The 15,934-nt window shown below is 43.1% G+C and overlaps 1 protein-coding gene across 1 annotated transcript in view; it reads right to left on the bottom strand.

Moving 5' to 3' along the window:
- The window catches only part of Galnt18 (polypeptide N-acetylgalactosaminyltransferase 18), a 310,938-nt gene that overhangs the window by 69,623 nt on the left and 225,381 nt on the right, over nucleotides 1-15,934 (bottom strand). The window contains 2 exon segments of the mRNA NM_001079884.1: nucleotides 8,648-8,762; nucleotides 14,313-14,510. Coding sequence (NP_001073353.1) covers nucleotides 8,648-8,762; nucleotides 14,313-14,510 — 313 coding nt within the window.

Genomic DNA, 15,934 nt, shown 5'->3' on the forward strand with positions numbered 1-15,934 from the left:
TCTGAGGTCCACATCATAGAGAAAAAAAAAGATCTTCAACAATTGTGCTATAAACTTAGACTTTTCCTGGATGCTTAGATACAGAAGGATGAGATAGAAGCTGCCTTGTTATCAAGCACTTAATATGTTTCTCTATTCTGTATGTTATACATTTAGAATGTTTTGTTCCTTGACACCTTGACAGAATTTAACAGTAAAACTAACGAGTCCTAGATTTTATTTTTGAGTATATTTTAAACTAGAAATTCAATTTCTTACATGATCACGGGCCAGGTTTGGGTTTTTATTTCTTCTTTTGTCAGTTTTTATAAAAATATCATTCCACAAATTTGTATTTTTGTTGACATTTTCAAATTATAGCATAAACTTGTTTGTTATATTTTCTTAATTGTAGATACCTACATCAAAGAGCCTTTTTCTATTCCTAACATTTATCTATCTCTGTACCTTGTCTCTTCTCCTGTTAAAGTTCTGCAAGTTGATTATTTTATCAAATAAACAAGTTTTGTCTTTACAAATCTTTTTTCTTATATGAATACATATGAGCATGTATAGGTGTGTGTGTGTGTGTGTGTGTGTGTGTGTGTGTGTGTGTACATGCTGTTTCATTATATTTTGTTCTTATCTTTGTTATTTTTTCTTTAGTTTAAACAAAAGAGGAACTTTATCAGGTGTTTGTGCTTGGAAGATCCCAACAACTGTAATGGGTCATCAACTACAACCACATCTTTCTAAAGGACAGAGCATGGCTTAATCACATATTCTCATTCTGGGCTCTGCCCTATCATGAGACTAGTCCTGTCTATATCCTGCATGAAGGAGTAGAGCTTTTGCTTGTTTTTTGTTATCTGTAGTCCATGGTGTTGACAGACATTCATGAGCTTGTTTAGTACTTTCTGAAGTGACTCAAAAGCTAAAAGATCACCCAATGTCTGAACACACAAATTAATTTTGCTCTTTGAAGATGGGTTAAAAGGTAACCACAAAATTTCACTTCTGGGTTCTTTATAAATATGAATCACAGATAATTTTCTAGGGTGAGGTCCATGTCACGCAATACAAATGTCTGTGTCTATCTATCCAGCCTCTTGGACCATTTTCAGGGCTGTCTTTCTCTCACTTATAGTCATTGAGGTCTTCAATCCTAATGTTTTCTCTCCAGGTCCTGGCAAACTTCCACTGTGGGAACAGCTTTGGGATATTGTAAACTATGCAGGAAAAGCAGTTCTTCAGTATTTTCTTCTACTATTTTTATTCTGATGTTTTCCTAACTATTTATATGCTATTAATGCTCAGCTTTCATTTCTAATAGAGGAATGGGATGTCAGACAGTTTCTCTTCAGCTGAACTTGAGCTGCACTTACACAACATAGGTACGGAAAATATCTATTATCACTAGGTTCAAAGAATTTTAAAATTTCTGATATGATTTCTTCTTTGAAACATGAATTTTTAGAAGCATAATTTTCAAAAATAATGGTTTTGTCTGTAACTTTTGGTCATGGTTTCTAACAATTCCATTTTGGTATGAGAACATGCTCTATGCCAGAAAAACCCTTGATATTTATTGTGTCTTGTCTTATACCCCAGAATGTGCTCAACATTCATGAACATTCAATTTGCTCTGGGAGAAAAATCTCATCCAAAAACATTTAGATGCTCTTCAGAGTCAACCCATTAACTGTGTGCATCTGTCCTTGTCTTTGGGGAGACGTAATAAAGCCTTCTGCTGTGCTGTCAGGGTTGCTGCTGTCGCATTGTTCTTCTAACGTTTTTCTAAAACCATAAAAACCTTTTTTTGACATGTATGGTTGTTTTGTCTCTATGTATGTCAGCATACGTCATGCATGCCTGGTGCCCACAGAGGCCAGATCACAGTACTGAGTTACAAACCATCGTAGTCACCACGTAGGTGCTGGGAATTAAACCTCTGGATGAACAGCCAGTACTCTGTAAGTCACCATGTAAGTGCTGGGAATCAAACCTCGGTCCCCTGGAAGAACAGCCAGTACTCTTAGCTGCTGAGCCATATCTCTACACTCTGCAGATTTCCTCTTTTATACAAATTTACATTGTTCCATTAGTAACATTCAACTGGCAACTAATAGATTCTGCATGAATTTCCTACTTATCATTTTAGGCCTTTTTATTATAATTGCACTTTTTTTTCTAAAATTAATACGATAGCTTCCTTTAGGTTAACATCTTCCCACTATGAATTTTTCTATCCTTTTAGGTTTTTATCATGTCAGGTATGTTTCTTATAAATAGTCCATTGCTAAGTAAACTTTTAAGCTAGTCTAAAACTATCTTTTGACTTAGTTCATGTAAATTGACTGGTATAAGTAGGCCTGTGGTGCCTCTCTGCACAAGCTGTTGTATACATCTATTTATGTCTTGCTTATAGAATATTCATATTTTATTTTCCAACAACTGATTTTGAAATCATTTCTTTATTCTGTGCTTTTCATGTAATCCCTACAAAATTTAATTTGTTTACTTAAGTTACAACATTTCAAACTCAACCAGTAACCTATCTGCGATTAACAAAATAGACATTTACAACAATCTCAATCACTTCTCCTAGTGTACATGCTCCTTCTACATGCATGGGGTTTTACTGGCCCTGTAAGCAGCACTCTGGTGTTTTGTTCTATGCCATATTCTATTAGACTTACCTATTTACCACCATTGAGGTAAGTATTCTTTAATCTCACATTTCCTTTGGGGATCTTTTCCCCCCCAGCATAAATATTTTTAACTTATTTAATAAAGATCTTACATGAGAAAATTAGTGTGTGTGTGTGTGTATGTGTGTGTGTGTGCATGTGTGTGTGTGTGTGTTGTGTATCCTATTATTTTTTGAGTGGGGTTATTTTGGGTACACCCATATACTCTGACAAGCATTTACTCATCATATTGAAAAGAGTATCCCACAGACTCTTGGCTTTCACAGTTGCAGTGAGAAGTCGGCTGTTCTAATCATTTAAGGATTGGTTTCTCTTTCTCTAGCTGGGGTAAGTTCTTATCCTTCTTATTTAGTTTCACTATACATACATACGTAAATACATACAAATACATGCATACATACACATACACACATACACACATACAGGCGTACATGCATAATACACACACATACACACATACATATACACACATATGTACATACATATATACATACACACATACATACACATATATACACACACATACATAATGTATATTTTCATACTTATCTGATTTTGGACAAATTGAATTGTCATATTAGTCAGACATTATTTGCTAAAATAATTGCTTTTGCCTAATCCTCTCCTTTTGCCATCTCCACTTGGAACTGTAAGATAGTATAGTCTCTCTAGTCTACTAATCTCCCCCCATATCCTTTTGTTTTTCTTTCTGGGTTGATTTTGAATGATTCCTTTATATATACTATATAGTTTGTTGGTTTTATTATCTTAATAATGTTCATATATTTGTCTGTCCCATCTACTTAGCTTCATTTTATATTTTTCACATTTGAAAATTTGTCCTAGTCAAACCAAATGTTACAGTTTAGATGTAAAATGTCCCCAAAGGCTCATATATTGATGGATTGGCGCCACTACTGATAAGGGCACTAAACCACCAGTAGATGAATTCACGGTTGAGTTCATAGCTAAACTGGGCCAGGAGGAGGTGGGGACTTGTTGGACGATGTGAGCCATGGAAGCTGTGCCTTTGAATGCATGGCTTGTCCACTGCTCCTTGGTCTTTCTTCCCTTCTTTACTTTCTGGACACTGAGAGTTAAGAAGCTGTGATGATTAATATTCATTTTCAACCTAACAGACCCTAGAATCACCGAAGAGACAACACCCTGGGCAAGTCAATGAGGGATTATCTAGATTAGGTTAACAGGGGTGAAGACACCCTCCAGGTAGATAGCATCACTCCATGTACTGGGGTCCTGGACAGCGCAAAAATGAAAGCAGGCTGAGCACCACAGCCATCGCTCTCTGCTTCTAGACAATGCACACAATGTGCGCAGGTGTGTCAAGCTCCTGCAGCTATGACGTTTCCCTCATGATTTAATGCATCCCATGCATCTATTTGCTGTAATAAATCCTTCCTCCATCATGTTGCTTGTTGTCACAGCAACAAAAATATTCAGTGGCATGATGTTATGCCGCACCCCAGGACCAGGATTAATGGAGTCAAGCAACTTTAGACTGAGACCTCTGAAACCATGAGCCAACATGGAATCTCTCCTCCTTCACATGTTTTTCTCAGAAATTCTGTTGCCATGACAAAAACGAACAAATGATTTGCAAAGTCTTCTCATTCATATTTTAATATCTTTTGACTAAAATATGAATTCTTATGTGGTGGAGGGATGGGTCAGTGCAGTTGCTACACAAGCCTGAAGACCCAAGTTCAGATCTCAGCCCCTGCACAAAAAGCTGGGCTGGCCACACATACATCTGTAACCTCCGATCTGTTGGTGGGAAGCACAGAGACAGGAGGATCACTGGGACTTGTTGGTCAACAGGCAAGCTACAGAGGTGCTCGATCTCAAGAGAATAATGAAGAGAGCAATAGAAAGTACATCTGACATCCTCCATGCACTGGCACAGGTACAGACACACCACCTAAATATGGAACAGTTTCTCTCTCTCTCTCTCTCTCTCTCTCTCTCTCTCTCTCTCTCACACACACACACACACACACACACACACACACACACACACACACACACACACACACACTGGATAAATAGATCATTGTACAACATATTTTCCATCCTGTATTTGATTCGCTGCTCTGAAGACTCTTTAGGTATAATTTGTCTATTGATTTTGCAGTATTTCATCTTCATGCATGCATTTTCTCTTATTTCTATGATGTTTTAAAATCTGTCACCTCACGTTCCATGGACCTCTAGCTGTGTGAAGTTTTGTAGCCTGATTTAAATGGCTTGTTTTCCAGAGGTGGGTTATGCTTTATATTGAGAAAACAGCCCTTTGAGACCCCAGTTCCATAGGAGGGAAATCAAGCCCATTGCACAGGGCCAAGATGAAGGGAGTTTAAATGTCACCAGGTTTCCCAGATAATGCGCCGATCTGAAGTTTTTGTCTCTATTAGTTTTCTTGGCTTTCTAACAAACTACTATGGGAGATTGCCAAATGGACAAAAATGAATGCAGAGTTCTGGGTACTAGAAGCCCCAGTGGAGGTGTGACAAAGGGCTTTCCTTTCAGAGCCTCTAGAGAAGGGTCTCTTACCTCTTCAAGCCTTAAGTATTCCTTGGCTTGTGGCATCACAACTCCAACCTCTGCTTCTAGCTTTACATAGCTGTATTTTTTTCATGTTCATTTTTGTCCAAAGTTTCTTCTTATAAAGACAGCAGACACGTTAGATCAGTATACACCCTGACCCAGTGTGGCTTCCTATACCCCGCTTATACCCGTGAAGACTATTTCCACATAAGCTCACGTTTCCAGGGAAAGAATGAGGATTTCTTGACATTTTGGGGGGGGGGGGAAGAGCGACTCAATTGAGCTGATAACAGTTTCTAACTGTTTTTTTTTTATTTTATGTTCTTTCAAACTCTGGAATACATTCTTATGTCCTAGAACTCTCTGAGCCATGAAGTATACAAATTTTCAGTCTTCTGATTATGTCAGCTCTTATTTCTTACTTCCTACCCTAGCAAGTCTCACCTTTTCCTTATTGCCATATAGATTCTGAAGCCAGGGGTGGGAGCTTATGAGAATTGAGTGTAAAATGGGATTATCAAGGCTTTAAAGGGAGATTCAACAGGCAAGGCTGAGTCTAAAGGAGAAAGAAAGCACAAACATTGTGATATTTCTTGGGGGAGGTGTCTCGAAGGACTCAGGTCCTGGGCTTGATCACTGTGATGTATCTGTGGAGCCATAAAGACCTGGATTTGAGTCTTTTCTCTGTGTTTTACAAATTGCACACTGTTGGTACCTATACAAGTTCATAATTTCAGTTTCTTCAACTGATAAAGGGGAAATACCATAGAAGGTCTATTTTAGGCTATTCTGTGGTTGGATGACATTTTAAAAATTCCCAGGGGTTGGGAAGAGGGCTCATCTGGTAAAGTACTTACTGAGCAAGTGTGAAGACCAGAGACACCCAGACCAATGCAAATGCTGCTGTGGCAGGCTGCCTATATTGCTACCCTCAAAAGGTTTAGACTAGATCCCCAGAGCAAGCTGGCTGGCAGGGTTAGCCATATGTGTATGCTGGGTTTGACTGAGAGACCCTGCTCATTGAATACAGTGGAAGAGAGTTGGAGGATGATCCCAGACATCAACCTTGGGGGACTGCCACAGGTAGAAACCCAGATGTGTATACACACTGACACACATACACAAATAAACTCATGCACATTGCACACACATATATGCAGGGAACATGGATGAAAAAATGACTAGAAAGATCCCAGATATACCTCAGGTAGTCAATATGTGCAAAAATTCTATTTGCATGTTACAAAACAGATAAGGGCTTTGCACAAGTTGCTGCTGAGTAGGGAGCTATGATAAGCAATGTCTTTTAGTTTGACATACAATCCTGAGGGGTGATAAGAAATACTATTTTCTCAGGGAGGAAACTGAGGCACAGAGATATCAGCTCGTAAAACACAAAAGAAAGGTAGCGATAACCACACACAGGGAGATGGAAAATGATGAGAGATTCTGCACCCCCTCAAGGAAGAACCAGAACACAAATGAACTGTCCCTCCCCGTGTACTTAGTTCCACAAGCTTATGGAGGCTGTGCCCTGTTTTAAAAGCCGCCTTTTCCTTTGCCATCAATGATGCTTCATCTCCGTCCAGTGGGAGGCGAGAGATAGAAAACAAAGTCTGGCAATATTTTATACTGTATTTGAAACCCTGAACACGAAACTACCCGAAGATATTTTAACACATATCTGAGAGCCTCACCCCGGCCCACACTCCAAAATAGCTTTATAATTTAAGGAAGGAGAGCCAGACATCACCACCACCGTGTGATTGACTCACACATATGTTGGAAGCAGAGTTCACAAATCTAATTCCTTTCCCCATTTCTGGACATTTTTACCCAGAGAACACAAGTGACCGGAGGCGGTGCTGCCCGCTCGGCCGATTCCTGACAGCTGCTTCTGGTGAAACAGATTGTGTTTGGGGGCAAGCATTTATCCAGGAGCAGTGCTGAAATGAGATGGTGAAGAAGCCGGCGGGTGGTGAATAAATGACCAGCGGAGGGAGAGCTGGAGAAATGAGGGTGATTATGCAGGCGCTGTCCTCTATGAATACATTAGCTTCCCGTCTGCCTGTGCATTCCCACTGCCTCCAAATCGATTGCTTGGAGTGCCAGTGAATACAGGTGTCTGAGGTATTTTCCAAACCCAGCCTCAGACAGGCTGTTCCTTCAGCCAGTTCGCAAAGCCTACTGTTAAGACCGGGGATGAGCTGTGCCCTGGAACGCCCTTAGGTTCTTTGGGCGTTATGGGATGCTCACTGTCTGATCTCTTTTGCACAGTTAAGGAGAGGGTTGTCCCAGGGCCAGCTACTTATTCTGTGGAGTGGGAAACAGAGGAGGGTAATGATGAGAGGAGGGTAGGTTCTTGAGTGGAAACTGAAGGCCTGGACTGGACCTGGAGACACCAGATGCATGTACCATGGCAAAGGTGCAGTCGGGAGGACTGGATTTTGGAGGAGGTCTGCATAAGGTATGAATGACTGGTTGTAAGACAGAAAAATCTGTCAAGAATAAGACACCAGGTGGTACAAGGTCCCTCTAAAAAGCTGACAAATCTGTGGGGTATGGGTGATGGGGTATTAGAGACAGTTGGAACCATTGTGGGGACTCACCAAGGCTGACGCCATGGGTTTGACAGGGTGCTTCCTGGACACAGATAACCCTTCATTAAAGCCACCTCCATACTTCTACCTAATGCCAGGGCACCTATGCACCGTCCTGGCTGATCATTCTAAGTCTCTCTGTCACAGGCCAAGAAATAAGAGCCAGAAAGCCCAGTGAATGTTCTTTGGGGAGTAAGAAAGAAAATGGCACTTCTTACAGAGTCGCACTATTGGTTGATAACTACAGAGAGCCCTCAGCATCAGGACCAGGATGGCCTGTGGGTCTGGCTAGCACTAGGTGGGGTCAGGAAGCAATATGAAGTGAATTTGGCTGCGTTCTGCTATTCACACTCCAGGGGTTTATTCATTTCTTGTTAGACCTCTTTAACTATCTTTGGAAATGTTCTATGGACCTCAGTAGAGTAGATAGCCATGGGGAAGTGACTCTGGTGGTTTTTCTCGTCCAGCTGCCCGTTGGTGTCTTCTGTTGCTCACCCCAACAAATCTGTTCAGTCTAAACAGAAGTGCTAAGCTGGGAATCTGATCCTCTAGGCCAGCAAACTCTGAAGGTCTCTATTTTCTGAAAATCCAAGAGGCGATGCTTTGAGTCTCCTTGGCTCCAGCTATGTGCATGCACCAGGGCTTGGAACTAGATGTTCAGTGAGTACGTGAGTCTCAACTCTTAGCCCCCTTCATATTGTGAACTAGGGGCCCGTCAACACTACACCCCTAGACTGATTCACTTACCCTCATAGGAGCTGAGCTCAGCCCTGTGTGAGAAATCTCACTCACCCTGATCCCAAGCTCCACATTCTCCCCTCCATAGACCTCCATGCCTTCGTCCAACAGGCCAATCTCCTCGAAGTACTGCCGGTCCACAATGAAACAGCCAATGAGGGCGGGGCTCCTGCAGAGTGGGAGAGATGGCCAGCTGTGAGCAGAGGCTGGTCTGAGAGTCATCCAAGGAGAAAGAATTTGCAATCCCAAGGTTCCCACCTTTGCTGCCAGACACAGTAGGTCCTCGTTTTCTGGGTAGCCTCCTAGATTCACTTTCAGTTATCCACCCCAAGCAAGTTGAGACAGTGGGAAGACAGCTCTTGCTCTGGGACTAGCCATTGCTCCCCACTATGCTTGCTGGTGCATTAGTAAGGGGAGGTGGTACCATTCACTCTGTTGATGTAGATTGCATCTTTGGACTTTGAGTCACATGGTTAGACTGCTTCAGGTTGGGCTTTCCCATTATCTCCACTGGGGGCTCTACATGTCAACCTCTATTCACTTAGAAAGTTGAGTGACAGCCAGGTTGTTGACAGTTTTGAATAGCATAGAAAAAGAATGTATAGATTTCATTTATAGGTAAAGGCTTGTCTGTGACAAATTTCAAGCAGAACAGTGTTATGAATTTTTTTATAAGAAATACTCAGGCAAGCTGGGATCTAGTTCAGTTAGTGGGGTGCTGTCCAGCATACATAAGACCCTCCCTGGGTTTTATTCCCACCGTTGTATAAGCTAGACCTGGGAGCATATGCCTGCAATCCCAGCACTCAGAGGCAGGAGAATAGTAAGTTCAGAATCATTATTAGCTACATAGAGTTCCAAGTCATTCTGGATGACATGAGGGGACACTATAGGGTAGCTGATTAGAGGAGGTGGGGGCATGAGACATCACCCGTTTCCAGGAAAGGTGGTGAGGATACAGAGGAATATGGAAAGACATGTAACGAATGGGGCAAAGATCATGGCTGATTGGATGTTACAGGTGCCCATGATTCTGGTTCAGAGGCTCAGAGAGGTTGAGGAACTTCTCAAGACACACAGTCAGAGCACTGTCATTCCTATATGCTCACCTCCGATGTCTGTCTTTGGTGTTCTCCATTAAAGAAGGGTGTCAGTCTGCTCTAAGAACACAAATATGCATACCCCTACAATCTGTGGAAGTAAAGTCATTTAGAATACAGTCTGGTGTTGTGACTCCAGGGTGCCTGTGTGCCTGAGCATCCTCCTGCATCAGCATTCCCTAAGAAAACAGCCCTTTCTGCACCTGGGTAGGTTTCTAGTTCCAACTAGATGGGTCCCTTTGCATGTAATTGATAGTTTTCTCACTCCTAAGGGTTTCTCCCTTCCTCTCCTTCACCAAATCCTCCAGCCTGGCCTGACAGCAAGGAAGGCTATCAGATGACAAACACTGCAGATGCAGCCCCCACTGTTCCTGCTCACTCCCCTGATGGTAGCAATTCTCTGTGAAGCACTTCACTAGTGAGTCCCGCTCATGTCCCCTAATGCTCACACCTACAATACTGCAGTACAGCTCCAATCTGAGACCCTGACCGAGCTCGGCCCCAGATATCTGTCACTGGGATTGTTTCCCAGCACAAAATTCCATGTCCTTCTGCAGGCAGCTTCACTGTCTGTTGATGTAGCTAAGCAGTAGAGTACTTGACTAGCCAGCCAAAAGCCCTGGGTTCAATCCCAGTAAAAGGAGTTTTCTGAAATCATTTTCCCCAACATGCCTCGCACCATGCCTGAGTGAATTGTGCTGGTCATTCCATCAACAAGGCCTCTGACCCAGAAACATTGATAACTACACTAGTTGTGTGGTAACATCCTGTGGACTGAGGTAAAGGGCTCAAAGGCTCTGGACATGACCAACTCTTGAAAATCATTTGCTCAGTGAAGGAACTCAGAGATTCACCTCTCCAAATAAAGACAGTTTGAAAGCATTGGCAAGCAGGGCTGGGTCTTCACCTTTTCTTCCAAACTTCTGAATATTGGATGTGTTGGGGATATCAGAACTGCAGTCATAGGACAAATGGGAAAGGGCCTTCCTCTCACTTCCAGACCCAGTTAGGGAGGGCACAAAATCCAGAGCAGTTGTTCAAGTGATTACAGACACCTCGGGGTGTCTGTGACTTAATAACTAGATGCTGTATTAGGCAGAATTAGGATAAACAGCTCCCCTCAATCCCCAAAAGGATTAGACACAGCTTATGAAAAAACTAAAATCTGCTGAAAATATAAATAGCATCTAGAAAGATCTAAAGGTTACAATAGTTTGGAGGCAGTTAGAAAGCAAGTGTAGGCTGAGGCGCCCTCTCATAGTTCTTTAAAAGGATTTCTCTCTCTCTCTCTCTCTCTCTCTCTCTCTCTCTCTCTCTCTCTCTCTCTGTGTGTGTGTGTGTGTGTGTGTGTGTGTAGAGAGAGAGACAAAGAGAGAGACAGAGACAGAGACACAGAGAGAGACAGAGACAGAGAGAGAGAGAGACAGAGACAGAGAGAGAGAGAGAGAGAGAGAGAGAGAGAGAGAGAGAGAGAGAGAGAGAATTTGCCAAACGAGTACAGGTGCCTGTGGAGACCAGAAGAGGGCATCAGATCCCCTAGAACTTAAGTTACAGGTGACTCCGACATGGATGTTAGGAAATGTGAGTCCTCTAGAAGAAAAGCATGAACTCCTAATCATTGAGCCATCTCCCTAGCTCTCCATCACAGTTCTTAAAGTGAGCCTAGATATTGGCTCTGAGCTTCCTGTTGAGCTGAATGAAAGGGAACATACAGATTCTTAGAAACAAAATTCACAGTTCTCAGGGAGAAATGAACTGATTGATTTCTTGGTTTTTTTCTTTGACTAGTAGTAGATTTGAGAGAAATTTCTCATGTGGATTTTCTTGAGTGGGTCAGTCAGCCACCTTGGGGACCCATTGAACAAAAATCTTAAAAATGGCATTTCACACTACAACAGAGACTCTATGTATAGTAACATGTGTGGGCAAATCAGTAAAGCAGCTCCAGAGAATGAAGCTCTGTGGTGCTTACAGTGCATTTGTATAAAATCTGTCTCTATGAAGCTTGTCATTCTCTAGGGAGAAAAACAGAAATGACCCCCAAAGCTTCCAGAATCTTATTTCTGTAATCTACGTTCCTGATACTAATTGTGGGGTGATAGCGAATAAATGGTCAGTATGGTATCCTCTAGTAGAGGCCTAGGGTACAGCTCTGCCAATTAAGACCAGCATGCTATGTTTGGGGGTGAGCAGAATAGAGACAGCTAAGATCTGTAAGAACCCCTACAGCATGGAGATAAATTTCCCTCTGACGGCATTGGGCAGACTAAAGCAGGAATGCACCACACACTGTGAACTCATCTCAACAGTAACTGAGCAAGGGGTTGGAGTCCCGATGATCCTAGTAGAACCTGGCTCCACTGATTCAGCCTTCAGTAGGACCATTCTCCTGTCACAGTCTTGGTCTCATCGTGTTTCACAATGAGTCGACACCAGGTTATAATATGGCCCTGACAGACCGTGTATATTTGTTGGGCCCTGCACACAGCATACTCCCAACAAATTAATACACACAATGATGTAGACAGCTGCAGTAGTTTGGATATGCTTTGTCTTTGTCCCCTCTAAAGGTTCCTATGCTAGATGTTTGGCATTGAGAGGTAGGAGGTCTCTAAGAGGTGAACCTTTGAAGGTGAGTGGGTCCCAGGGCAGCCACACTCATGTGGGAGTAATGCAGTAATGAACCATGAAAGTGATCCCTGAAGGTACAGCCTTCATCTGTGGCTGCTTGCACAAGACCTGCACACAAGATCAAGTCACCATGGATGGAGGAGGGGCTTACGAAGGCCCGCCCACATGAGGAGTGGGTGTTGGCCAGGGGAGAGTCAGTTTTTATAAGGGATGCAGCTCTCAATAGGGTTCTCCTTACTCAGCAGCTAGCCCCACACTCAAGTACACATCGCTAGTACTAATTGGATTCAGTGAGTAAGAAAATAAAGACATGAAGCTTGAAGGAAGATTGTGTGTGGTGTCTGGGGGAAGCTGGGGGTGAAGGGTGGATCTAATGAAAAGACATTATATGCATATATAAATTTCTCAAAGAACAAATGAAATGCATGACAGTGAATAAGTGTAGTTCTGAGGGGATCAAATTAATTCTTGATCTTAATGTCATCCTTTCACATTGTGATATGATTCTGTCAACTACAACTATATTGGGTGTCAGTTATATCTGCCTGTCCTAGGATGCACACATCCCAGGGTCACAGGTTAGAAACACCTGAAAGCGAGCTCATTTTACATACGTGGGCTGTCCATGTGTGGCTTTTCCCTCTTTGCTCTTGCCATATGATGTCATCTACCTTGTGAATACACTAAAAACCTTCACAGGCTGGCTAGGCGGGGCCATTCAGGCTCAGATCTTCAGCCTCTAATACAGTGAGTTAAATAAATATCATTCTTTATAAATTATCCATACTCTGGTATTTTGTTATGGCAACATAAGACAGACTGAGAAAGTCACAAAAGAAACCACAGGAGGGTTTTCTTCCATTCTGTTTCCTGCATGAAATTCTTCTTCCAGTAATAACATTCGTGATATTGATTCTTTGAATGAAATTTTTCATAATCTTTTCTCTCTTGCAGTACAAAGTAAGACTGGGTTCTTATTCCAAGGTGGCCCCCTAAGTCACCTTCTGGTGCCATTTATCTGTTTAATGGTGGGAACTAGATGTCTGCCCAGTCATCAATACACAGAAATAAGGCTGGCAGGGCTGAGTACTACAGGAGTCCTAAGGTATCAGAGGGAAGTCATTCAGGGATCTAGGAAGACAGCATCAAAGGCAGAACGAGTTTTGTGTTTTTAAAATGCAGTTGGAGGACATTTGTGCCTGAGTTCTATAGGCTAATACCCAAACACCATCCAGGTACATCTGTCCTGTGGTTTGGCTTGGTCTCATAGCAAGAGCTGCCCAGCTCACATCTCTCCATGTGATCTCTCTCATCCTTCCCTGCGACTCAACTGTCACATATGTCACTCTCAACCTAGCCTTCTTCTCCTCACCCCTGAAGCTCAAATGCTTCCCCTTCCCGGTGGAATTATTCATCCTATACTGTGCTTCATCCTGGATGCATTCTGGGCTTGAAGTGCTTGGAGATCACATCCTGCTTACCCTGAATCTCTACCACTGAGTACTTTATACCTGCAGCTGGACATGTGACACAAAGTAATTGTGGGGTAATAGATGTCCCCGCTGTTAAGGGTGCTTCCTGTTCTTCATAATGACCTGAGTTCAGTTCCTACTACTCACGTCAGCTGACTCATAACGAACAACCTATAACTCTAGTCCCAGAGCACCTGATGCCTACCTCCTCAGGTACCTAAACACATGGCACACACATGCACACACCCATGCATGCAGACAAGCACACACAACCCTAAATAAAATAAAAAAAAGTGGGTCTGGTTTTTAACAATAAGTGCCTTTGAGACTTTGGAGTTCTGATTGCTCCCGTGGTTCTTTGAAAAGAGACCATGAGAGTTTGTGAGCAGAGTCTAAAGATCACATTGTAACTCTTGTGTACTCCCCCCTCCCTGTGCTGCCTCATCGGGCTCAGGCAGGGAGGGAAGTCCTTGCTTGAAGGCCTTGGCAGAGAGACCAAGGCGAAGGGCGCCATACCTGATTGGGGCTGTGGAGTTCTCCAGCTTCCACCAGGCCTTGGGTGGGTTCAGGTAGCGGCACCACAGCTCCCAGTCGAAGCCTTGGGCAGCCAGTGGGTATTCTTCTATCTCAAAGTTGTCATATTTGATGTTATCAAAAGATGGTGAGATGATCCGTTTCCGGTTTTCCTTGATTCGGGTGAGGACTGGTTCCGCCCTGAGCAGGAAGGAGAAAGATCAATTTCCACTGCCAAGGTGGGTGTGTTCATCTCCCAGCAGCAAGAGGAAGAATTTCCTGCTCCCCAAAGACGGAGAGAATGGTGTTCTGCATCCCCAGGAGTTGACATCCCCTAAGCTAAGGACTTCAAGATTGGCACAAAGCTCGGTAGCCCCTTCAGCACATCCAGAGCTGAACTGAGAGGTTCTCACCCAGCCCCTATGAGTTCCCTTTCTTTACCTACATGACAAAACTCAAGATTAAAAAAATAAATAAAAGAAGAAGAAGAAAGGAAGAGGCAGGTGGTGTGGGCAAAGGTATATTCTCCACTGTTTCATGAGTGGTGGGAGATCCAGGCTTTCTCCGTGGACTGGCAGGCCCCTCTGGGTAGTGGGAGAATAATGTGTTTGCCAACAGGAATGATAAGTTTCTCATTAATAATATATTCTGTTCATAATTGTTTATTCAAATCAGCTTGAAATAGTAAGTGTCCCTCTCCTCAGCTGGCCATAAATCCAGTGGAAATGCTTTTTAAATGGCCACAAATAGCACATAGGGACTTCAAAGATAACATAATGACTGTGCCGCAGCCTTAGTTCAAGGCTGTGATGCTGCCACCCCACCCAGACTGCCTGTAGGCTCTGACACTCCTTGCTGCCAGTATGCCCTTGCTGCCCTGCTCCCCTCAGGTGGAGGCTGCCCCCATGGAGGTATGAAGGGGAGTAGAGACACTTACGCTACTGAGCACACAGGAAAGAGGGCAAAAGAAGACTACGTATTTCAGCTATTCACAGTTAACCTGAGTATCTGTGCTCCCGCGTCACAGAGCCGTGCACAGTGAGTACCACCACAGCATCCTAGCCCTGCAGGGACAGCAGCATCCGGTGCCCTCTGAGGGTTGGGAATCAGCTACAGAAGCCTCTGGTTACTTCTCTTACCCCATCTGGCACCTAAATGAGCTGACTTGAGAAAGGAAGTCTCATTGTCTTAAATTTGCCAGAATGGAGGTTGAGAATGGAAGCCACCTACACCCACCACTGCCCATTTGTTCTTGCCCTCACTGTGAGGTGAGGTGAGGTATCTGTCTTGTATCTACTGCAATTTTACTGCCTGCAGATGACAGATCCCTGTGCTCAGCTGGACAGGAACTCTCTGCCTCTCTGACTTAATAATAATAATAATAATAATAATAATAATAATTTTATTTATGAATGTTTGACCTGTATGTATGTATATGCACAAAATGTGTGCAGGGAAAGGATCCACTGGAACTGGAGTTATAGATGGGTGGGAACTACCTTGGGGTGCTGGGAATTGAACATGGGTCCCTTGCAAGACCAGCCAGTGTTGTTAACCACTGAGTCAACTCTTTGCTTTGCCTTTTGTGTATACTTGTCTTCATGATCTGATGTACCACACCCTTC

This window comes from Rattus norvegicus, chromosome 1, assembly GCF_021556685.1.
Source record: "Rattus norvegicus strain SHRSP/BbbUtx chromosome 1, alternate assembly SHRSP_T2T, whole genome shotgun sequence".
Taxonomy (NCBI): Eukaryota; Metazoa; Chordata; class Mammalia; order Rodentia; family Muridae; genus Rattus; species Rattus norvegicus.